The 26,036-nt window shown below is 42.6% G+C and overlaps 1 protein-coding gene across 3 annotated transcripts; it reads right to left on the bottom strand.

Moving 5' to 3' along the window:
- Positions 1-2,246: 2,246 nt before the first annotated feature.
- LOC308321466 (uncharacterized protein) lies at positions 2,247-22,149 on the bottom strand. 3 transcript variants are annotated; one of them, XM_080772367.1, is made up of 16 exons: positions 21,720-22,149; positions 18,077-18,108; positions 9,890-9,922; positions 9,625-9,705; positions 9,492-9,521; positions 7,987-8,031; positions 7,817-7,866; positions 7,604-7,665; positions 5,636-5,862; positions 5,150-5,430; positions 4,089-4,214; positions 3,658-3,796; positions 3,436-3,483; positions 3,227-3,298; positions 2,701-2,988; positions 2,247-2,416 (listed from the first exon to the last, which is right to left on the bottom strand). In XM_080772367.1, exons 1-16 carry the CDS (start codon positions 21,767-21,769, stop codon positions 2,400-2,402), a joined length of 1,581 nt encoding a protein of 526 aa, XP_080628493.1. In that variant the 5' UTR covers positions 21,770-22,149; the 3' UTR covers positions 2,247-2,399. The 3 variants fall into 3 exon arrangements, with proteins under 3 accessions (XP_080628493.1, XP_080628492.1, XP_080628494.1); XM_080772366.1 differs by having other exon boundaries at positions 9,492-9,524; XM_080772368.1 differs by lacking the exon at positions 18,077-18,108 and having other exon boundaries at positions 9,492-9,524.
- Positions 22,150-26,036: the final 3,887 nt, after the last annotated feature.

Consider the following 26,036-nt stretch of genomic DNA (forward strand, 5'->3'; position numbering starts at 1 on the left):
GTGTGTTTGGTGTGTGTGTGTGTGTGTGTGTACAATGGTAGTTCATTGTTTGAATTGAACAAGGCAACTGGTTTCCATTAATAGAGTGAGGTAGTATTAAAGACAGAAACAGTGAAAATGTACTGGGAAATAACAGCCTCTGTTGCCTTAACATTTATTTTCCTCGGTTTGCACAGAACTGTTGCCAGGCTCCAGATGAAGGGAATAATTCTTCACAGGTATAATTTTTTTATATATTCCTTATTTTTGTCCATTCCCCATTTAACAGTTATATATCTACACAACCAAACTAGAGATAAAGGGAGATCAAAACCACAAAAAAATCGGTGTCGATGAAAGATTGTAGATTAACAGCATCTGCTTATTGGTCACATGGTCAGTGCCATTAAATCACTGAATTAAATTAACGTGAAACAACACAACGCGTCACATTGCATATTTTGATTGAAAACGAGATGACACCGTTGTGCAACAAACGGTTGCTGTGTATTTTGTATATTCATGTTGTGTATTTCCGTTGTTTTTAGGTGAGCCTTGTGTCCAGGATGTGGACCAACAGTACCTTTGACAACAAGGTGCAGATGTGTAAGGTGATGAAAGCCTTCCGTAGCCGTGCCATCACCATCAGCAGAGCTATGGGATACATCTCCTCTGGAGACCTTCCGTAGCCGTGCCATCACCATCAGCAGAGCTATGGGATACATCTCCTCTGGAGACCACAAGAAGTAGATTCTCTTCATCATCTTTACCATCAACCACCACTATTATCATCTTTAACATCACCTATAACAAAGATCATATTTGACTTATTCACTACGATTGTTTACAACTCATTTACTAGTCGTGAACTACACTAGACAAAACACTTGTTTATGAGCAGCTACTGAACCTAGCTCCAGCCCAGCTTATGAGGCTGTTGTTAGAATATCTTTCTAGTAATGTATTCCACAATTTTGGGGGAATATAAATATTTATTTATTTGAATGTGATGGTATTTATTATTTGTCTATTTATAATAAAGTATTTATTGCAATTTAATTGTTGCAGTGTCCATGTCCCTGAAAAATCAAAAAAGTTAGACATGATGCTAGTACGGTAATATACAGTAACCTGGCGAATGTTATTAGATGAGGTCACAAATTTGTCTTTTTTTTTTCTTACCCAGACTTCCCAGAGTCCTTTCAGGGGCTCAAATAAGGGATGTGACACATTTGATATAAACAAGTGCACAATGTTTATGGAAGTATTTAGAACATTATTTCATTGGTTGTTCTGACATGAAAGGAGAGAGGAGATCCGCACACCGTTTTAAAAGCTCCCAAAATAATCTATATACAGAGCGGACAGAAAAATAATTTCATGTTCTGACATGAAACTATGAAACTGAATTTGACATAAAAAGACATTTATATGGTAGGTTTGTCATGAAATATAACAGAAAACATAATTGAAGGTAACTGAACATGCCAGTCTGGGATGTTGGGAACTCATCTGAAAAACAAATGGAAAACAGCACCCTCAACAGTCTTTCTGAAGAGACTAGCTACACTCTAAGACACAGCTACAATTACGTTCAGTCATGTGTATAAAATGTCCATTGCCTCTTTTTGAGCAGCTTATATTTTGTGTAAAATCAATTAAGTAATCTCTGTTCACAAACAGAGTTGTCTTTCCTGATTAGGGGGACAGTAGGAATGTATCAGAATTCATCAAGTTTAAAAAAAACAATAAATCCAACCAGATCTACAGGTTGGGTATTGTCAAGTAACCATACAAATAAACAACATTTAAACTACATACAAAATACAAATGAAAAAGAAACATAAAAAAAGAAAATATTACAAAAACAGGTAGATATGTCTGAAATGTATAAAAAGCGAAATATCCAGTCAATTCAGTGGTCATTCCTGATTGGATACTAAACCTCCGTCCCCCTTTACAGTTTCAGTGCAGCACCTTAATTTACATCTGTAACTGATTAGCTACCTAACATATTGATAACCTACCTTTATAGGTTAAATACGTGATTAGCTACCTAACATATTGATAACCTACCTTTATAGGTTATATACGTGATTAGCTACCGAACATATCGATGACCTACCTTTATAGGTTGGCCATACATGATTATTAGCTACCAAACATCTTGATGTTCAGGTCGGCCACCTCCACTCCTGATAATGCATAGCATCCATGGCTTGGTAAACAATGAACATGGTAAACTTGAATTCATAGTAGTGTAGTAGTCTTAGCATCGGCCAGCCCATGTTAAGACCATCACAAAACGTTTTACATGGCGTTTCAGTGTATCAGGGTGAGCCCACTGAGCCCTCAATGACAAGCCACGCTGTTATTTCCTGAGTCATTCATTCTCCTTGACCATGAAACTCGTATGCATCTCATTTGTCCATCATGTCTGCGGATAGAGACAGAAAGAAAGTATTCACTTATTAGTTCATTCATTAGTGTCATTATGTTATATTAGTCGGTGCTTCCCTCATCAGACAGGGACCCCCATACAAGATTTGGGTTATTAAAAATGTAGATTTATTTCAAGTTAATAAGTTGTTAAACTGATGTCGATGCTACATTAACAAATTTGTCTGAGGACCCCCCAGAACCCCTGGGGTTGTTCCCCAGACCCCACTTTGAGAATCACTGGCCCATGTAGCTCTGTAACTGTGTGTATCGTCCTCATACCCAGTATGTCATGGACCTCGTTAGGCAGGTCATCCAGTTCATTTAGACTGTCCCGCAGGTTGGACACGGTGGCTTGTCCAGTCTGCCTGCGGCTCTTCCACATGACCAGCATCCTGTGCTTCTGCATGGTGACGTCCTTCTCGGCCGCCTGGATTTCGTCCAGCTCAGTGGAGCTCAGGTCCAGGAAGATGGCCACCTGCTTCCACTCCTTCCCCAGCCGCTTGGCCACCTGCAGCAGCTGCTTCTCCGAGATGTCCTCCTGGCATCTCTGGGCCGCTCGCAATCCGTCTGGATATACACAAATACACAAACACACACGCACACGCACACACACACACACACACACACACACACACACACACACACACACACACACACACACACACACACACACACACACACACACACACACACGTAACTTGTTTACATCAAATATATGTAAAATAAAAACTATAATTATGTCGTAGAAGCAAGATCTTAGAACTTGATGCAGGATGTTATAGTGACACCAGAGGTGGGAAATCACCTGACTCATGTAGCCATCGAGGTCTTTTGCTGTGAAATTCTTCCTCTGATGTGCTGCTGCTCCGTTTCCTGCCTGTAAGACAGGTGGAGAGATAGTCACACTGTGCTGCTCAAAAGCCTGGCAGCATTGTTGGAAAATAACAAGTTGAGATCAAGTCTTTAAATATGCACAACAACAAAGACATTATTAATATGCCATGGTATACTTACTGTCTGACGTTTTCTTTGGATTTTTAACAGTCCTGTCCACACAGTCGCCTGACAAAACCACAAAATACAGGAAGTGTCATCACACTGAAATACACACAATCACGCATGTGTACACGGACATTAGGAGAGCATACAAATGGAACCAAATAGACCCGAATGGACCCTTTTGGTTCCATTCATGCTCTTCCGTGTTAAATGAACACAAAGGATTTGACTGTGTACCTTCTCTAATGGTTGCAGACCACACGGTCTGGTCAGTATCTGTCTCTATAAGAGACAAGTTGAAGGGAGGTGGTTGCTCAAAGAACGCCTCAAAGTAACCTTTCACTGGTACAACAGCCAGGGGGGTAAAGTCCAAGTGCTGCATAGAAACACATAAACAAACCGCTTTGCCTTTAACTCTGGCATTTACACATAAATACTATGCATCATAATTATTATCTGCTTTATTTCGGTCATGAGCCACATACAAATATGATTATTTCATAGGGTAAAAACAAAAACAAAGCAACACAAGCCACTTTAATCAAGTTTTAATAACACAAACAAACAAATAAATACTGTACACATAATATCAATTCTCTCTCTCTCTCTCTCTCTCTCTCTCTTCCAATCCCCCCCTGGTGTACACTGTAGCATTCACACAAACACACCTCAGGTTTGATCTCCCCGTCTGGCTCACTCATGAGATGGTACCTCCTCCCATTCAGCTTGCAGGTGGGAGGCTTCTCGATCTTCATGTAACTCCTTTTGGAGCCGCACACAGCCTTGCGGATGTCCTGAAACACACCAGGTGGACACGGTGGAGAAGGAAGAATGGAAGAGGAAGGAGGTGAGAGATGGATGGATACAGGTATACTAATGTATCAATACAAACTGATTTTATGTTTTGTCAGGGTGGTAAGACTGAACGTGTCTCTGAAAACACTGATACACAACACTTTTTCAGTGAGTGAAAAATGGTGTGTCAAGTAAGGTTTTTATCAGAATACGCAACTTTGTGCACACACACAGATACACACGTGTGTGCGTGCAAGAAGCGTGAGTGCCACTAAGTTTTTCATTTAGTAACTTTACCAACTACTTTCAAACTAATTCTCAAATACAACACTACCCTCACCTTTTTAGGTAATACTAATAATGTAAATCTCTATATGCCAACTATGATAATCAAGTATTTCAATCATGTTCCAGACCTTTTTATTTTATTTTTTACATTATACATCAAACATGTTATTAGTAAATTATATGTATCTTGTTTACAAATCCTGTTTTAAATGTTTTTATTGTGTTATACATGGGCCGAGGCCTCCTCCTGCTTTTGTGTATCGTTTTTAAATTGTGCTAAATCAAATAAAATCAAATCAAGTGACAGTAGCACATAATTTGGTTCCACAAAATAATTGCAATTACTTTTGTATAAAAGAGCAGAACCTTTGCACACGTAAATACCCGACAGGTGCGTCGGAGAGGACCATAAGAAGACTATCGTAGAAAATAGGACTCCAGTTCAAGGTCTAATTCACTTGCAACTAAAAAACATTATTAATTCGGAACAAAACGGTTGTGGTACAAAGACCTTCATCACTCAGGATATCTGATCACACGCACACGCACACGCGCACGCGCGCACACACACACACACACACACACACACACACACACACACACACACACATCCTCTGACCTCGTCATCGGTCTATCCTCTCCTCACCTTGATATCAGAGGAGTTGTTAGTGGCCAGATAGATGCGGAAGCTGAAGCTGTTGTTGTTGTTGCTGCTGCTGCTCTCCCGGTCCTTGTAGATGAGCACCACTCCATGATGAGGAACATCATGGACGACCTCGGTCTGACTCGTCCTGAAGATGGGACCGACAGGTGACAGGGACGACACGTGCCACTTCACATGGCTACCTGAGTGGTCCACCGTTGGTTCAATGGCTGGACGGTTGTGCTTGATGTGCAGGACACTGAACGTCATTTCCGTGTCGGGCTCTGTGTAGAGGAAAGGTTCGATACTTAAGATGTGCATAATAACTAAGTTGTGTATGTATGTACAGTATGTACAATGTACATACATCTATTCTACATTCATTGGGTATGTGTATGGGTACACAAACGTTTATATTATGTATTTATTTATCTCTTTCCCAGATTGTATTGGTGTTTTATGATGGGGAAAGCCAGCCTATGTTCTCACCTGCCAGGCACAATGAGTGGGGGAATTGGATGGACTTGAGGACGGACGCATCCTTTTTCACCGTGTCAACATTGAAGATGGGTCCGGCGAACTTCCAGGAGTCTGTAAGGAACGTGCCAAACTTGGACCAGGACAGGACTGAGTACTGCAGCTGAACCTGCTCTGATACCTCGAACACCAGGCCTGTGACTGAACACTCGTATGTACCCTCTCCTTCAAGCTGTACCCTGCACACACAGTCAGGCACATAAAGACACTTAAAGCCATACCACATCAGTGGGCAGATAGACACAAGGGGCCTGATTCATTAAAAAGAAATACGCCACCGTTACACTGTGGCGGAAACAGATATCGTATTTATCCGTCCGATCAAGCTACGTTGAGATGACGTGTTATTCAGAGAGCGGTGTGTACCACAGGTGCGCTGGCGAATCGCAGGTGTATGTCATACTGAATGCAGTGGGTGCAAAGTGATCGGAAAAGCACCCGACAACCTCATTTGCATTGATCCACGCCCCATATCGCACCATAAAAGGCTTCAAGCATGACTCAGCAGACAGCAGTTTGGTCTGTCAAAAAAAGAAAAAAGGCTTTGCAGCCGCAGACTATGCGGCTTCACAGCCGCGGTCAATGCATGAATATAGCCCGCACTCTATTAATATGTCCACAGCGGTGCGTGCTCCGCTGCTGAAGCAATATAATTATAATTTATTTAATTAAGTTCGGGACCAAGGCGGGTGCTGCACTCACACCTTTGCAGTCAGAGGTAAAACATAGGCTATCCGATATTTAAAATATCGGATATATGTCAATGCAAAAGTCGTCTTTTGAGAGAGAGAGAGAGAGAGAGGGGAGAGAGGGAGGGGGGCATGGCTTGCGCGATAAAGAACAGTACAAGCCTATACATTCATAAGTGAATAATTGGGATCCTCTTGTCTGAAGAATTTAAGAAATTATAATCCAGTGAGTTTATCCAGTGAGTTAAACTATTCTGTGTGTGGCATCCATGCATGTGATCAATATCAATACATGATTATAAAGTCTGTCCTTCATATTTGCAAGCACGGGAGCAGCGCGTGTCGGACCATCGCTTTTTCGCATCGCAGCGAATGTGGAGCTGCGGAGCGGACCGTTGCCCCGTCGGCTAGAATGCTGTCGGAAAAAAGGCCGCCTCCCAGGCTAATGTGGTCTTCTATTTTTTATATCGGCAGCACGCTGTCTGCCCCCCCCCCCCACCCCACACACACACACACACACACCCTGCACACACACCGACCGACAGTCAACTGACTCAAGGAGCTCCGTAACAAAACAATTTCAATAGGCCTGCCGCCTACTGCAGGCATTACTACACTAAACAATGTTGGATTCGTAGTGCAGAATGCAGATAAGCCTATGTTCTTATTATAATTGTGAGTTTGTTTTTTAACATGCGCGAGAGCCGATCTACAAGCTCACAACGCGTTGCACTGCGAGTAGAAAGCTGTCAAGTAAGAAGCGCAATTGCGCATGCTATAGTAATATCCTAATAAATAAATAAAAATGTGTCGGGCTTGCAGGGGCAGTTTCTGTATGGGAAATGCATGCATTTAGGCATACAAGTGCACTCAGCTTTTATTATATAGGCTATCATTTATTTTGTGCTGATCGACCAATATGTCATGGGGACACATGCCTACATATTTTATCTGAGATTTGGGAACAATTTATTGATTCAGCATGAAGACTAAAGCCTTCTGAATAAATCTATACACACGTGTATGCTTCCGCAATTTTCTCCGCCACCTAAAGACGTCCCTTGGGATTTGACGGAGTTTCCGACCAACGTACGTGAGCGTCAAGTTCACGGCCATTTCCATGAATTCCAAATTAATGTGGGAAATCCACGTAAATGCCTTTCCGCTAGCTTCACGTCATGTTATCATCGTAAACGCCGTTGTGAATCAGGCCCAAGATGTTGACACTCACATTAAGAGTTGTTGATGTCCTTTAGAGATCCTCCTGGGAGTTACCAGCTCATTGCCATGGCTCTATACAACAAACAAAACAAACAGCCCATCATTGAGAGTTATCTTGAATAGCTATACAAGAATTATGTTCATAATTTGAAAAAACCAATAAAAAATAATTATCAAGAGAGATGGACCATGACAATGACACTATCGGGTGTGGGACACTAACCTGCGGTATGGCTTTGCATCTTTCACAACATGGTTTGACATACATCTCCTCTGTTAAGAAAACAAAACAACAGTTAGCCATGCAACAAAACATCTCCATGTACCTTCCAACCATCTGAAGTGTACAATCATCTCAGTTGAACCTGTTCGTGATTAGCTTACATGACATACCTATGCCTTTGGAGCCCGCTGGTCCGGGGGGTCCGGCAGTTGATTCTGTAGGGCAAAAGAAGAGTTATTGAAACAAACATGGGGTCAAAACCATTAGAGGCCCATGTCCACTGCATAACACTGTTAATGAAGTGTTCCAACTGCATTTCCATTTGAACACAGTTTGGCTCTATTTGGAGCAGAATCGTGCCCAGGCGCCACAGCTCAGGATAACCATACTCAGTCAATCTAGGCCCTGCGGTGGGAAAGCACTCTGAAACTCGACAATACACATCTGACTCAGAATATTTAATACTGCCAGACAGTTGAGGAGAATAGGGCTGCAACTAACGATTATTTTCATAATCGATTCATCGGCCGATAATTTAAACGATTGATTGGATTATGACACTTATTTAGCTATAAGAAAGAAAGAGAAGCTAGAGAAAAAAACAGACAAGAACTCGGCAGGTGCTAATCTCATGCCCTAATTATCAGCCCAGCTGTATACGCAACTGTGCTCCCCATGAGATGGTCACAATGACCTCGGCGGTCAACTTCTAGAGATCTCAACTGAGCCAACATGAGAGACTCATGAGGCCTGAAACACAGAATGCTCGTTCGATATGTGTATGTATCAAACACCATCAAACAAATGTTTGCTCGTTTTTTTTAATGGCCGCCACAATGCTTTTCCAATGGGAGTCACATGGTTTGACCAAACGTTTTTGTTTGATGGGGGGAGGGGCAGAACACCATCAAACAGAACACTATCAAACACAAATGTTTGGTCAAACCATGTGACTCCCATTGGAAAGGCATTCTGGCGGCCATTCAAAAAAACGACCAAATATTTGTTTGATGGTGTTTGATACGTGTGTATGAGGCCTGAGAACAACCAGCTTGGCTGGCGGGGGGACTCTGTCCAATTCTCAGAAGCAGCCTTGGCTCGAGCAATATTCCAGTTAACTTAGCAAATCAGCAGCCTACCATACGGCTGCACTGCCCATGAAACAGTTGATAATGACTGGCTGCAGAATGATTGGCTGCAGACTCAGAGGAGCAATTCCTCTGTTAACAAACTAACCAGTCATGTTCCCAAAGATAACAGTAGTCTCAACAATCTGATAAACAGTGCTGAAGGAAGAGCTACTGAAAATCTCTGGAACGGACTGCTTGTAAACTGGGGAATTTCTAAATTCAAATCCCATGGCTTGGCTTTATCTTTATCTTAAGTTTTCTTGTCTGGCGTCTCTGGAGCAGAATTCCAGTGTTATCCTTTTGTATGCTGCCTCTGGCAAATATAGATTAAAATTGCATGGGGCATGCCCCTGTAAACCCCCACCCATCACATCCTTGCTAGGTTTTGACTTAGTCTTGTTAATTTGTGCGTCGCCTTTCACTCACTGGAACCCTCAACATGATGTTCCCCGGGCTCTGCAAAGAATATCAAAGAGATATAATCCTTTCTAGGTGCACTGAGATTCAACTTTAGAGCGATTATGATTATTAGTGTTACTTCCTACCTCTGTCTTCATCCTTCTCAGCACAGACTTCTGCTGAGACCCACAAAAGGAAAATGTAGGGAGACATAGTTAGGAGATCAGAGGCAGCCTAGATGCTTGCAGAAATAAAGGGATATGAATCAGCATCTCTCACCAGGGCACTCATCCTCCTCTTCAGCGCCTTCTTCATCCTCGTCTTCCTCTGAGCTTTCCTCTGTGGATGTGCCTGTGTTCTCTTATTAATTAAATCGGACAGGAAGGAAAACAAATTAATTTAAAACTGCAGAGTGAGAAAATGAATGAATCCTTTTAAACACAATAAATATATATATTTGTATGAATTCATAATTTATCCAGACGCGTAGTCGTAAGCATCTGAATCAGTTGTTGTTGAGTGTGTAAAATATATTTCTACATACCTGAGCCACTGTTGTCACTTTCAGTCAGGGCATCTGTAATAACATACAATTCACAAATTAGTATTTGTTATGATATGAGAGCTGAGAGGTCAATTATTCACAAATTGTCTTCTTTTTCTTTCACTTCCATTTATCTGCAGCTTTGATGGACAGTAGCCTATAGCTATTTTTTTTTCTCAATTTACTTTTTATTAAATTTGTATCTAACATACGAAAAGACTAAGACAATACATACAACAAAAACAAAACAAAAAACAATATATACGTACAAATACACACAAGGGGAGATATCTGCCTCTCTTCTCTATTGATGATCATTATACCTCGAGGTGCATCCACTTCTACAGGTTAAACAGATTTAACTAAATGTAAACAAAGTTAGGTCTTGTTATGGTAGCCTGGCTCCAGCCCTGAGTCAGGTCTTATGGTAGCCTGGCTCCAGCCCCGAGTCAGGTCTTATGGTAGTGAAGAATATTTAGGATCTCATAATTATACTGTGTTGCAATGCCTTCGTGTCAATTGTGTAAATTTACATACAGTAGACCTTGTGGTGGACAGCTGCCTAGGGGTGTCGGCCTCTCAGGAGAAGCTAGGAGCCTAATTCCGGTCTATGTAAATTAGGGGTCTGTTGACGTTTGTGCGTCTCGTTTGTTTTCAGCATGAATTATAATAGGCCTCATGTTGGTATGTGTTTGTCGTATAATTAGATAAGTTGAGTCATTTAGCCTAATTATGAATCAATGAGGAATTTTCCTATGGATATGAAGAGATATATGTGATATTATTGTTAGACTCTGGCGTGGAATGTGTATCTACTTGGATCACCAGTGTGTGATGTTGGTCAGACGTAAATCCGAGAGTGGTTTAGCTGGCATTGTGTATTTAACATTGGACAGCAGAGTTTAGTCGTAAACCACGTAGGTTATTACGTATCAAAAAGTGCTCTTGTAAAAGGGAGCTGAAAGTGGCATATGTATTGTTTAATGTCAGTTACCTGTACTAATCATTTTCCATTATTCATATATGGATGTCTGAAAACCATGTTGGGGGAATTCTGTACTGTAAGTCTGTTATTTTTTGGTTTCTCGAATGTATTGTCTAAGCTAAGGGTCAAGGGGGGTGTAAGATAATTATGGTTCCATATTTTTAGATGATCATCTTTTGATGATCAAGGGGGGAATATGAAGAATATTTAGGATCTCATAATTATACTGTGTTGCAATGCCTTCGTGTCAATTGTGTAAATTTACATACAGTAGACCTTGTGGTGGACAGCTGCCTAGGGGTGTCGGCCTCTCAGGAGAAGCTAGGAGCCTAATTCCGGTCTATGTAAATTAGGGGTCTGTTGACGTAAAGGGACAGAGTGATTGAATCAAAGGACTTTGCTACTATAATAGATATGCACCATGTCGATCCCTTTGACCAAATGTGGAAGGTTTAAAAGGTGGCCTACAAGGCTATCAAGTCAGTCAGTCGAGGCGCGAGCCTTGTGGGAGACGTGAGCCATGCACTCTGCATGGCTGGCGTGAGAGATTGCTGTTGCTGTGTATGCTGTGTACTCCGTTTGAATAAACACCTTGGAACTTCTCTTCGTCTGCTGCGTGCACATTTCTCCTCTGTATGGTATATTATATACATCAGTAGCCTGGCTCCAGCCCTGAGTCAGGTCTTATGGTAGCCTGGCTCCAGCCCTGAGTCAGCCTGGCTCTGGAGTGTCAGGCTAGTCTTATGGTAGAGACATGACTAATCCATCTAAACCAGTTGTTCAACTTGACCTCTAAAGCTGAATGTAATTATCTCCATAATAAATATACTATAGATTAAATCAATCCATACATTTATAGTTGGTATAACATTTGTAAGCCACTTTTTTGGATGGCACCAGCAATACCCTCAGTAAATACTGATCCTGCTTTGCAAATTGAGGTCCTTCCAGATCTGCAAGATACAGGAATGTCAACACCAAAAACTGCTTCCAGGACACTGTGGACACTTCCCTAAAATGGAACCAAAGAAGGGCAACTCCAGAAAACATGAAAATGGTTTGCCAATGTTTCCCCACAGAGTCTCCAACAGTCTGACTGGTACGAGTAATGTATTTTCTGGGCTAGAGTGCAAAAGAAACGACTCACATTTTTCCAGCTGAATTCTAGCCATAGCTATTTCATAGTTTCACTGTACTCATTCACCAAGGAAAAAGCAGTAACATGGCTGGATGGGACCTGCCAACCTAATGCACATTCTCAGAAATGTATTAGTAGTCTGTAAATGCACTTGACTTGCCACATGCCTTTATCAGTTTACCACTATATAATGTAATAATAATGTACGCAGGTCTGTGTCCTGATATATTGAAACCTACTGTAGTCTTGCTAAATTTGACCAAATTATTATGTGTCACAGGGCAGCCCAGAGCTCATGCCCTATAGAGACTAACAGAGACAATGCACAACTGCTTCTAAACAAATCATCACTGGCCAGCTTGGAAGTGACTGGTTGTGTTGCATGTGTTTTATCTGTACATCTGAATGCATTCCTGATTGAACTTGGAAATTGCAATTACCACATGGGTTCTAACTCCCCAGTTTGATTCTCGACTTGCCGGAACATTTGCTGCATGTAACTGCCCTACGCTCTCTCCACTGTTAATATCAAATAAAAGCAAATATAACTTTATAAAAGAATAATTTACAGTATCTATACAAAAGTTGTAGACATTAAGACAGCAATAGGTTTTTAAATGGGTAACCTCTGCAGCAGTTGAAGTGCTCCAGTGCAGTGAGTGCATTAACATTGTGGTGCATTTATATAGATTGAATGCGGGGACGTTTTGCCCGTCAGTAGTATAGTGAGCGTCTGTGGACGAGACCATCTGGCAGAAAGCCAGTCTGGCTAATGGATGGAGACTATCCTCTCTGGGCTACAGACTTTTATCTCCGACCAACAATGGAGCACGTCCATCCCTGCTACGCTCTCAGCACTTTCCTCATCAATCTTTCTCCTCCACATGTGTCTGCTTCACCTCTCTCTCCGTTTTCTCTGCTTGTCCTCACGCGCCTCCTGTACTCGCCTATGTCTCTCACTGGCTGCCTGTCTAGAACAGTACCCTTTCCACTAGTAGAATCCTATCATTCAGCTAACAACAAAAAAGTACAACACGCAAGCCACACACGCCACGCACACACACGCACACGCACACGCACACACACACACACACACACACACACACACACACACACACACACACAAGCCTAAGATAAAGTCTTTTTGTGGTTGGTGACTGCCATCTACTGGTCGACAAGACATATGGCACAACCAAAAGCCTAGTGGAAGGGATGAACCACAACATAACATAACATTAATTGCATGAACTAATAGGCCTACATAAATCTGGAACTCAAAGACAAATATGAGGTAAGATGACAATAACAATGTGGAGAGTCCTAGGGTCTCAAAAAGTGAATGAGGAGAGGGAGCTGATGTACACTGGAAAATAATAGTTTGAATGTCTTTTAATATGCCTATTCTTACAACTTGTGTTTAGGCAAATCTTACAGACTTTAGAGTGCCAAACTCAAGTAAGTTATATATTCGTTCCTAAACAAAAGTTCATCAGCTAAACCAATGCTGATGCTGAGTATTAAAGGCTGCACCATATGAGGAAATCATGCGATATTTGATAATGTTGTTGAATACCTCACTAATGATATGTATAAAATGTACAAAAAGATTACAGCATATAGTTTTAATGTATTTTTTCTTCTGGCTGGCTCAGCAGCATCCGGACATTTGAGCTAACCGGACCACGATTGTGAGTTTTAAGAGTACGATCATAGTGAGAATGAGAGAGAAATAATCATGATTTCACCACCAGTAAGACGCGCAAACGCGGGAAGCGAACGCAGCTGAGACCCTGCAGATCATGTCTGTCTGTCTGTGTGTCTGTCCCGCTGTTACTGTATATGTGGACCTGGCCCCTTTTGTGCCCATATATGGAGCTGAGTGGACCTGGCCCATTTTGTGCCCATATATGGAGCTGAGTGATTGCTGATGCAACACACTCCATATTTGGATAGCGGGACACACACACAGACAGACAGACATGATCTGCTAGGTCTCATAGTAAGTGCTCACTGCATCGCAATTATCCCGATTATTACACGTATCCATTCCACAAATGGTGGATGTGAGGATATCAAAATTATAGTTTTTATTATATTTTACCCAGAAAATGTCTTGGTTGCTGCCTTACAAAATACAAATAATACTGTAGCCAAATAATGCAGTGTCCACACAATACATACAGTAAAAATAAACTAATGAGCACCCATGCCCTAGGTGGGGTTGGCGAAAGGGCCTTTCTTTGTTTGCATGTTCTCCCTGTGTCCCCTGGGCCTAGGGTAGGTACCCTCACAAAAAAAAATCGGTAATCCTGGTTCCTCGGTCGAGAAATGACAGAGTTACCGTGTGGGGGTCCACGGGGGTCCCCGGAACATCCAGACCCCCAGGAACTTGCCCAGGGGCTGGGGCGGTTCCTGTGAGCCACCCCATGTCCGAAACGGTTGAGAAATGACAGAGTTACCGTGTGGGGGTCCACGGGGGTCCCCGGAACATCCAGACCCCCAGGAACTTGCCCAGGGGCTGGGGCGGTTCCTGTGAGCCACCCCATGTCCGAAACGGTTGAGAAATGACAGAGTTACCGTGTGGGGGTCCACGGGGGTCCCCGGAACATCCAGACCCCCAGGAACTTGCCCAGGGGCTGGGGCGGTTCCTGTGAGCCACCCCATGTCCGAAACGGTTGAGAAATGACAGAGTTACCGTGTGGGGGTCCACGGGGGTCCCCGGAACATCCAGACCCCCAGGAACTTGCCCAGGGGCTGGGGCGGTTCCTGTGAGCCACCCAATGTCCGAAACGGTTGAGAAATGACATTGATTGATTGATTGATTGAAATCTTTATTAACAGTTTGCAGAATTACAGTACATTTCAAGCACAAACTCAATACAAAGACTGTTAACTGTGAGTGGACGACCCAATTAAGCCTTACACTTGTTTACAACAGGGTCCACATTGTTCAATTCATCAAAACATTTAGAGACAAACAAATAGACACTTCTATGTAGTTAAAGAACAGAACAGGAATTCATCATATAGGAAGCGAAAAGGGAAAAAAAGTATATATACAGTGAGGGGAACAGGGGGATAAAAGAAAAGAAAACGAAAGACAGAGTGTAGGGCGCCTGCACACAACACCATGCGTTGATGCCATGTGTGCATATGTGCAGGCACCCAACACCACGTCCATACAAAAACATAGTACAATCCATAGTACAAAGACAGAGTGTAGGGCGCCTGCACACAACACCATGCGTTGATGCCATGTGTGCATATGTGCAGGCACCCAACACCACGTCCATACAAAAACATAGTACAATCCAGATACAAATTCAGCTTTTACAGAGGCCAGTTTCGAATTGCAGCCATCCGTAGGTGCCCTTTGAGAGCAGTTTTGAAGGAGCCAAGGGATTCACATGTCTTAATGACTGTTGGTAGGGCGTTCCACATTTTGGTCGCATAGGAGCGAAAAGAATTTAGTCCCTTGTTTGTGCCGAATCTGGGTTGTACATGGTTTGTTGCACTCCCTCTGGTGTTGTGGGTGTGGACTTCGTTTACATTAAGGAAGTATTTAGACAGGTACATGGGTATCTTGGTGGTGTATCTAATCTTGTGGACCAGACCCATTGCAAGATGCTGTACTCTGTCGTCGACCCTAAGCCATCCCAGCCTGTCAAAGTGGGCAGGGGTGAGGTGGGTTCGGGGGGTGAGGCCAAGTAGGAGCCTGACCAGTTTGTTTTGGGAGGTCTGGAGCCTTGTTTTAAGGGCCTTTGAGGTGCTGTGGTACCAGGAGGTGGATGCATAGTCAAAGAAACCTTGTACAAGGGCTCCTGTTAAGGTCTTCAAGGTGTTTTTGTCGACCAGTGAGGAGATCCTGTAGAGGAATCTTGTTCTTTGATTGACTTTTTTGATTACGTTGGTGGCCATCTTATCACCGGAAAGATTGGCCTCCAGGATGGAACCTAGGTAGGTAATTTGATCCTTCCGTGTGATAATATCATCACCAACTCTAACCAAGAAGCCATCTGCCTTTTTGAGATTACTATTTGATCCGAAGAGAATGGATTCAGTTTTTCCCAGGTGTAAGGATAGTTTGTTATCAGCGAGCCAGGTGCAGATTCTACCGAGTTCAGAGCTGAGGGTCTTTTCAACCTGCAGTTTGTTCCTGTCCGAGACCAGCAGTGCTGAGTCGTCTGCGAACAGGAACAAGTTGCAGTCACAAGCTGAAGTCATGTCGTTTACATATATTAGGAACAGTAAAGGCCCTAGTATGCTTCCTTGTGGGACGCCACAGCTCACTGGGAGGGGGGGGGACAGTGTTCCGTTCACTTCCACCATCTGTTCTCTCCCCTCCAGGTAGGATTGCATCCAGCTCACTGATGTGCTATCAAAACCAATAGCTTTAAGCTTGTTAACCAGTATGGAGTGGTTCACGGTGTCAAAAGCCTTTTGGAGGTCCAGCATGACCATGCCGCAGTATTTTCCAGCATCCACCTCGTGTTTGATGTGGTCGCTCAAATAGAGAAGGCATGTGTCAGTGGAGTGGGATGTTCTGAAACCAGATTGGAACTCGTACAACAATTTATTAGTGGCAAGATACTTTTCAACCTGTTCATAGACTATTTTTTCCATCACTTTCGAGATGGAGCTTAGAATAGAAATAGGGCGGTAGTTGCCGGGTTCTAATTTGCTCCCTTTTTTGTACAGGGGGGTTACTTTGGCCAGTTTAAAATCTCTGGGGACCTGTCCTTGTTTGATGGAGAGGTTAACTATGTGGGTGATGACTGGAGCTATGGAAATGGCTGAGTCTCTGAGAAATTTGGAGGGAATATTGTCATGGCCAGTGGCCTTGTGGGGTTGGAGGGCACTCAGTTTCTTAAGTACCTCCTCAGTTGTTACCATTGTCATTTTAAAATCATCTTTACAAACACCTAGGTTTTTGTAGAAGCCTTTGATGTGCTCTACACCAAAACGCCCAGAGTGGGAGGGCAGTTTGTTAACCAGCATTGTTGCATTGTTGACAGAGTTACCGTGTGGGGGTCCCTGTACTGTACTGTACTGTACTGTACTGTACTGTACTGTACTGTACTGTACTGTCACACCTGAAATCATCATATATACAGTGAATATGTGTGTGTGTGTGTGTGTGTGTGTGTGTGTGTGTGTGTGTGTGTGTGTGTGTGTGTGTGTGTGTGTGTGTGTGTGTGTGTGTGTGTGTGTGTGTGTGACAGTGTTAGGCTGCGCAACAGTGATACTTGATTGTGAAAACGCTATTTTCGTGCTCAGACCCAGCCAGCCACCCAGCCAGGCAGGGACAGACCCAGGCAGCGACACACAAAGCTCCTTAATGAAGTGGTTGCACCACTTAAAAACAAAGAAATAAATTTAAAAAGTAAATAAAAGCTGCATCTTTAACATCCAAGGAGCTGTCTTTTGCACGGCTCTTAACGTGCATTTCAAACTAGTATTTTCAGTTCTAATTATTTTTTTAGAACCGAGTAGAGCGTTTTATTCCCCACAAAATTACACTGAGCCTCTACCATTAATTCATTGTGACATTTTAAGTCGTGGTTAATAGTAAAACCAGTCCCATCCCTAGAGAGAACTAGAGTACAGACACAGACAGAGAGAATGGCTAACAGGGAAGGAGGAAAGGAAGAAGAAAGTAGTGTTAGACAGACACAGTCACACACTATGCAACCTCAGGCTTCCCATGCAAATTATATGGAAATTAGAGTATAGGGAAATTAGAGAGGACTAGAGAGAGAGAGCGAGAGAGAGAGAGAGAGAGAGAGAGAGAGATACAGACAGACAGACAGACAGACAGACAGACAGACAGACAGACAGACAGACAGACAGACAGACAGACAGACAGACAGACAGACAGACAGACAGACAGACAGACAGACAGACAGACAGCTCAAATGTTGAGAACTGACTAGGGTTGATAAAGACTACTAGCTGCATCATTCCATAACCAAGTAGTGTAAGGAATTTGCAAGATAAGAACGAGAGAGAAACAGACAGGCTGACACAAACAAGAGGATGTTAGAAAGTGGCTTACTATGTTTACCTTTTTGGTCAGAGGCAGGGATTTGTCCATCACTGTTGGGATAAAATATTTCAATGACTTTTAATTACATCACCAAGAAATTAAGAACCATCAACACCTTATAGGCTTATATCTGTCGTGAGGATAGCTGTTACAATCAGATCCTGTTAAAAAGATATTGTGAATCTATAGAAGGGATGATTATACATTGTCCAACTGCAAGCCCATCAATAGACCGATTCCGTAGCGGGTCTCATGGTCGCAGCCTACGTATTTCTTGTAGGCGGACTCGACGTAGCTGCGGGGTTTAAACCAGAGCCATTGAGTAATATGGTTGAGACAAAGCAGTGAAAGATACATAACGCCAGTCTTACCCAATACCAAATCTTTCTGTTTTATTAACACAAGGCTGCTGTACTTTATACCTCGTACTTTAAATGCTTAGTATGAGGTATAAAATACAGCAGCCTTGTGTTCATAAAACAGAAAGATTGGGTACTGGGTAAGACTGACATTATGTATCTTTCAGGACCTTTCACTGCTTTGTCTCAAACATTACTCAATGGATCTGGTCTCAGCCACCGCGGCGGATATTTTGACATTCCGTATTTATTTATTTTTTATGTTGCCACTACTGTTGGAGCAGCCATAAACTACACAGGTTCATCTCGATGTTCTGGACATCTTTGTAATGTTAGTGTTAGTAAAAAAGCAGGTAAAAGAGTAAAGTTTGAGGCAAACTAACATCAGTCACTCTGCTGTTCACTGTAGTGGAAGAGATGCGCCTGGTGAGGGTTTAAGCCCTGCAGCTACGTCGAGTCCGCCTACAGGAAATACGTAGGCTGCGACCATGAAACCGCTACGGAATCGGTCTATAAAGGAGAGGGTAATGCACAATTTCCACCCACAGATGCAGACAGGCTCATCCAACTGAGGCACAAAAACAGGAAACATGTGCAAGCTGGCCACATCTCATGTTCCTACTTTACTTTCCTGACACCATCTCATCCTGCAGTGTGAAACACTGCCTGCCCCCAGCACACACGCGCACGCACGCGCACACGCGCGCACGCACACACGCACACACACACACACACCGGCCATGAGATGATAGACACTTTTGCGGTGCAATAAAACTGAACTACAGAAACAATCTCTACGTGACTGCCTATCAGGTTCAAAGGTCAGCCAATGTCAGTGGTTACTGCAGCTTGAAGTAAGACACGATTGTTTAGATATTTAAATTTGTTCGTAGATAAATGACCAACGGTGAACAAAATCCCACTTGAAAAATAACGATCCCTGAGGTCTTCAAACAAGTGGTAACAGGTTTGAGGTATGTGTGTAACCAGAAACAATAAAATATTAAATTCGGGTTCCAACAACGCCAGAAGAGCAACCTCAACACTGGCATGTGTGCAAAACTAGGTCATGTATTTTTTCCTCAGTTGTAAAAATGCTAAATGAAAGGTGAAAGTACTAGTAGTCTAGACCTGCTGATGCTGCAATGAGAGGTAGATAAGAACTCTTAAGTTTTTGGCTATGTATATTTATTGCCCAGTTATTTGGCTTTTGCTAATCATTGATATGCCAGAGAGTGGTTCCATTGTTTTCAAACATCTGGCCAGGAAACACAGTTACAGTTTATGCTTTATTCAAGGTCAATTTATCCCCTCATCTCAGCCAGGCAGGTTTCTATGTGACAGCAATGCAGTGTAGGTAATTAGTTACTATAGTTATTGTTATCTTTAGGTAAACGTTGTGTCCCTGTGTTGTGTGTTCCCTCAAAGGTTTTCTCAAACACACTGGAAAATTAATGCTGAATTATCATCGTTGGCCAGTAATACTAACAAAAATAGTGTGTACATGGTTTAAACTTTAAGGATATGTAGGATTCTAGCACCAGGGCCAATTTGTTGTGTTACTAATGGTTTCCCAGGCGTCATCTCTGAGAGAACGATATCCAGGCAACAACATGATAGTGTTCCCAAAGGACAATGAGTCACCAGTAGGTACCACCCCTATCACCTGTCTTATTCACATGTCTACCTGCTTTGCTCTTCAACAGCACAACAGATTACTTAGCTCAGCGAATGAGCTCAACATTAGGAATATCAACATTATGTTGTTGTGTTCCAATGTTGAATGCAAAACTAAGTAGTAAGTACATTTAATTAAATTTTAAGATGTTAAAAAATGAACCATAGAAAAATCTTAAATTGCGGAGATTGCCTCAATCAGGTTAATAATATAGGCATTTAGCCAGGCTTTTCTGTATTTTGCTGACATTCTCATCAAGGGCATCTTTAATGAGTGCAGTAACACAAGGGCTACACAATTGAGTTCTAGTCTGGTTTTGGTGAATATTAAGTAAGTATGCTATGTTGTGTGTCCAGTATCACTATGCCAACAGCAGCACACAACTCTCAACACGGGACCCAGGCAATGAATTAATACCTTTGCAACGACTATATTAATATTAATGGAAATATTTCCTACAGCTTTAAGTCTGAACTAACCTTTTTTAAAGAATCTCAACTTTGGAATGCCTTGCTCAAGTTGCCCATTGGCCATAGGATATGCAGCTGCTGATGGGGACTGGGGGTCATGATGATGATAGGTAAAGCTACCATATAGCTCAATCACCTCGCGGATATGTTTGTATGTAATCTTACCACGCTTGGCTTCTATGTGAAAAGCTGCCCTATAGTTCAACATCTCTGCTATAGTAGGCCTACTACCATCCTCTTTGTGAATCAAAGTTATCAAAATATTCCGTTTTCACTGCTGTGAGTCACGCTGTGATCTCTGACTGCACCGGTCTTTAAAAGTGCATTACCAACAAAAGTCAGTGGCTGCTTTGTCAGTGACTGCTCTTGAGGATGGGACGCATGGTGAGGTATTACTGTTTGAGGTCCTCCATGATCCATCAACTGCCACATGCAGAGCAGGACTATCTATAGGCATATAGGGCATAAATGTTCACTGCTTTTCGCTGACTGATGCTCATGGTGAAACGCAACCAACAACTGTAGTAACATTGTAGTTCATAATGTCACCAGGTAATTTACTGCAACCCTGTGGAATACCTCCCTAAGGCACTCAGAGATGCCCCCACCCTCCAAACTTTCAAAATCACCCTCAAGACCCACCTCTTCAATATTGCCTCCCCTAGCTAACCCTTTTCACTGTCTTTTAATGTTTTTTAGCTTTTAGTGTTTTTTTCGTTTTTTTCTAATAAAGTTGTTCTTATTTTGTTGTTACCTCTGTAAAGCCCCCCCCCCCATGTAAAGCGTCTTTGGGTACTCAGAAAAGCGCTATATAAGTTTGAGATATTATTATTATTATTATTGTTTCTCAACTTGTCGTCAATACAATAAATTAAAATACAAATCTTCACTTTCCTACATTACTAGTAAATGCATGGTCAGGGACCACATGCAATACCTTCACCAGTGGTCCACGGACCACCAGTTGAAAACTCATGCATTAGAACATCAAAGTAACAAACAATGCAATACAAACAAACACCAATCAGCCGCGTATCCTGTAGCCCTGGATTTAATTAGAGGTTACGGGGTATGGCGCGATTTCATAATTAAAAAAGAATCACAGGCAAAACAAGACAAGTGCGTGTATTGCATGATTCATCTGCTCCTCTTACCCTTCTTCCAGGTGAGAAGCTGCTCCATAGTTCTCCATCTCCGCCACCATCCTAGTCACACTCTGCGGTCTGTGACCTGTGTCTGTGAGTCCACTTTGTTTGGCATCAAACAATGCATTTCGATTTCGGTGCCAGCTTTGTCCAGGAGTTTAATCTTTTATATCCTTGTATTACTTTATGGACTATACTAGTACTACTACTACACTATACGGCTACGGTGTATTCTGAAGTTCTGAACCCTCGTGGCTCAAATTCTCGCTTCTTGTTTATTCGGGAGCAGCATTATCCCTTTATCCAGCCGCAAATATTAAAGCTCCTTTATTTTCAGCATAACTTCCGAAATTCACAGTTGAACAGTCTTATATTGCGAAATTACACAAATATAGTTTACACTGCCATTCTCTATTCTAACCATTACGATCGGCGAGCAAAACAGTGAAGCACATTTAAAAGTTACCAAAAACAACAATACAAATGGACTTTTTTGCAGATCGGCGCTACTGCGCAGGCGTGAACAACACCGAAGAAGCCTAGAAGAAGCGAGCGCTGCAGGTGGGCGGGGCTACATCATCCCGCCTTATTTATAACTCCGTGGTACGACAGTGTTGCTCAGTCACCAAAAAAACGGATCTACAAACTATCAACGCGTCACCATGCGAAGCGTTCATAGCTTGTAGATCAGTTATTTTTTGGCGAACGACACCCAGCGTGGGAAACTGTGTACACGCTACACGCACGCACACGCATGCACAGTCGCGCGCGCGCACACGCACACACACACACACACACACACACACACACACAATACCGCATCACGAGTCACGACACTTCAGCCTTGTGTCCATAAGAAACACATATGGACTAGCATAATTTAGCTGTATGGCCAGTTACTTATAGGCCTACTTCTGTTGTACGTTTATATCTCGCATAATATCTATTTTTAATTTAACACAGACACAGTGACGTGCAACGAGGTTACTTTGAGCGGGAAATTACTTGGAACAGACCGCAAGGATGCACTACACCGAGCACACCACAAGATGTCGCTTTAGACAACAGAAATGAGGGTACACTGTCACTATCTAACGCCTACTACTACGCTTGTGGATACCAGCTCTGTGGCCTTGTTAGATCAGGGGTTCCCAAACTTTTTTGGACCAGGTACCCCTTTTGGGGTAGATATTTTTCCAGGTACCCCCTCATCCTCGCAACACAAATAAATGTATACGTCTAAATGTAGACGTCTAAATGTAGACGTCTAAATGTATACAGACGTCTAAATGTAGACGCTAAATGTGTACGTCTAAATGTAGACGTCTAAATGTAGACGTCTAAATGTGTACGTCTTCTCTTATGGGGGTCCCTGGCATATCTTTTCAAATGGGGGTCCACGGGCTAAGTACTGTCAATTTGGGGGTCCTTGACATGAAAAAGTTTGGGAACCACTGCTTTAAACACTTTAGCACTTTATGAACATGAACAAAATAGATGGGTCCCCCCTGGAACTCCCTCAGGTACCCCTGGTACCCACTTTGGGAACCACTGTGTTAGATTGTCCGCCCTGAGATTGGGAGGTTGGGGTTCGATCCTCGGCCGGGACCGGGTCATACCAAAGACTCTGAAAATGGGACCCAATGCGGACAGAGCCTACAAGCTCATAACCATCGCCATCTTCTAGACCCTGCTATGATCTAGACACAGCGAGAGTTCTCTGTAAGGTTCTAATCTAAGCCATGTGAATCAAAGAATCATCAAAGGCAATCGGACCACCACAACACGGCACGGATGGATCCCTAGTTTCACCCGGTCTCTTCTTTTCTGACTCCATTTCTCACCTCTCCATCCATTTCTCAGAGTGGCATTAGCCTAGTCTAGGCCAGTAGCAAAGTGCCCACTCATCTCTCCATCCGTTTCTCATGGAGTGGCATTAGCCTAGTCTAGGCCAGTAGCAAAGTGCCCAACTTTGAGGGTGGAGTCCATCATGTCCATGGATGCCCAGAGGTCCTTGATCGGGTTCCAGTGGATCCCCACCCCACTATCCAGCAAAATTAGGTAATGTAGCAACATCTCAATCAGTTGAACCACTTTAAGAAAAGGTTTTAATGTTTTTGAAACTTTTTAACCCAAAATCTTATATGGCACAACATATTTTCAGATTCAGGCCAAATAGCCTATAAATTTGGGGGTCCTTGACATGGACAACTGTGCTAACCGCCAAACCACTGTTAGGCAACTTGCTCATAGGCTATGTGCGTGCGTGTGTGAGTGCGTGCGTCCAAAGTAAATGGAGAGATCATCTTTGGAGGAGATTAGCTTAGGACAGACGACCAAAATACCCTGAGATGAGAAGAAAGAGGAAGACATGATTGGACTGGAGAGGTGATGACGAGAAGAGAGGATAGTAGAGAGAAGAAAAGAGAGGAAGGAAGGATGGGAGGAGAGGAGAGGAGGCAGGACAGATCAGTGTGGTATCTGTGCAGACAATATGGATTCACATGATAATCTGACAGGTTCATAATCATCAAAAGGTTGTGCAAAAAGTAGGTCTTTATTAGAAAGTTATTTTCAAAGCTCTTTCTAAAAACTACCCACTATGATCTTGACTTGGGTTGGGGCTAAGTAATACAAGTGTGTGTGTGTGTGTGTGTGTGTGTGTGTGTGTGTGTGGGGGGGGGGTCAGTATTTTAGAGATGTACCGACCTGTTTGTAAATGGTGATGTCATCTACCCTAGAGGGTTAATATGAGCCCTCATTGTACAGACTCATTATCCATTTCTCTCCCCCTCATTCTCTCTCTCACACACGCACGCACACACACACACGCATGCACGCACGCATGCACATGACAGATAACTCATACAGGAAACAAACCAGCACACACATCTATGCTCAAACCTCTTTATGACACACACACACACACACACACACACACACACACACACACACACACACACACACTCACAATCGTACACACGCACAGGGGTACAAAGGGTGTCCTCTTACTCTAGAGATGAGGAATGCCATATCCTTTCAAATTGAAAGGGACATTTTGCCATCCAGGCTGAGTTATCACTGGAAAGATCCATGTGACAAAGGAGCCAGGACTGGTGCAGGCCTGAATAAAGAAGGGCAGATAGAAGGAAGTAGGGACAAAGAAAGAGCAACACCTGAAAGCCTAATTTATACTTACGTCGGAAATAGCTGATCTACAAGCTCACAATATGTGGCTCTGCAATGCGTAGTGGGCTTGTAGATCAGCGACACGGTCATACTGGAGTCTAAATTGAGCATTAGTCTTCCATGAACACAGAGAAAATGGGAGAGGGTCCAGCCATGGAAGAATTTAGAAGCAACCTCATTCAATTCCCTACAATGGCATGGCATATGTATAATGCATGGGTCTAATACTTAGCAGGTCTCTAAAATCTTTTATTTAGCAATCAATAGGATGGCCTTTCTATAGATGGTGTAAAAGCATGCCACACAAAAGAGGTGTGTTGTTGCACCTGGTACTAGCAGCCAGTGGTGTAGGCCTACAAATTATAAATATACTGTAGGCTATACTCAAGTATACTCACTATTCATATTCAAAGTATTCAAAGCATTGCTGTATTAACACAAACACTTACCCCAAAAAGTAAAAATAAATAAATAAAATCCAAAATAGTGAACATAGCAGATCTACAAGCTCAGAACATATCGCTGAGATGCATGGTGAGCTTGTAGATCGACTATTTTTGACTACCGTTACTTGAAATGGGGCTTCAGTGGTTAATTCATAATAAATCATGAGCTTTCAAAAATATAAATAAATATAGAGTGTACAGTAGGCTACACCACTGCTAGCAGCACATAGATCCACACTATGAACTAACTTTGCAGTGATTTGATTTGATTTGGAATGTGTGGTAAGCCTATAGCTTCAATTAGCTTGAGACTCCAATAAGGATGACTTATTATTAGCAATAGCAATAGTGCTACTTGGATATTGGTCTACTTTAAGCTCAAGTTCAAGATATCTTAGATGTCTTTTTCATGTGCACGCACACAAGCACACACCACACACACACACACACACACACACACACACACACACACACACACACACACACACACACACACACACACACACACACACACACACACACACACACACACACACACACACACACACACACACACACACACACACACACACACACACGCGCGGTAGCTACGTTGGAGACAGTGAATACTATACTCCAAGATGTCCTCTTTTAAAATGTGTCCTGTTATTAATAATGCATTTTGTTTTGTATGATTCCCCTCTTTGGTAAG

This window comes from Protomyctophum bolini (assembly GCF_963924005.1).
Source record: "Protomyctophum bolini genome assembly, chromosome: 9".
Taxonomy (NCBI): Eukaryota; Metazoa; Chordata; class Actinopteri; order Myctophiformes; family Myctophidae; genus Protomyctophum; species Protomyctophum bolini.

Bases quoted from the DNA above. Each gene is read 5' to 3' on its own strand.
- LOC308321466 (XM_080772366.1), bottom strand. From the start codon at position 21,769: ATGGTGGCGGAGATGGAGAACTATGGAGCAGCTTCTCACCTGGAAGAA. The intron at 9,525-9,624 runs GTGAGAGATGCT...TGTGGGTCTCAG, and splicing joins AGAGGAGGATGAGTGCCCTG to CAGAAGTCTGTGCTGAGAAG. The intron at 3,484-3,657 runs GTACACAGTCAA...TGGTTTTGTCAG, and splicing joins GTCTGCAACCATTAGAGAAG to GCGACTGTGTGGACAGGACT.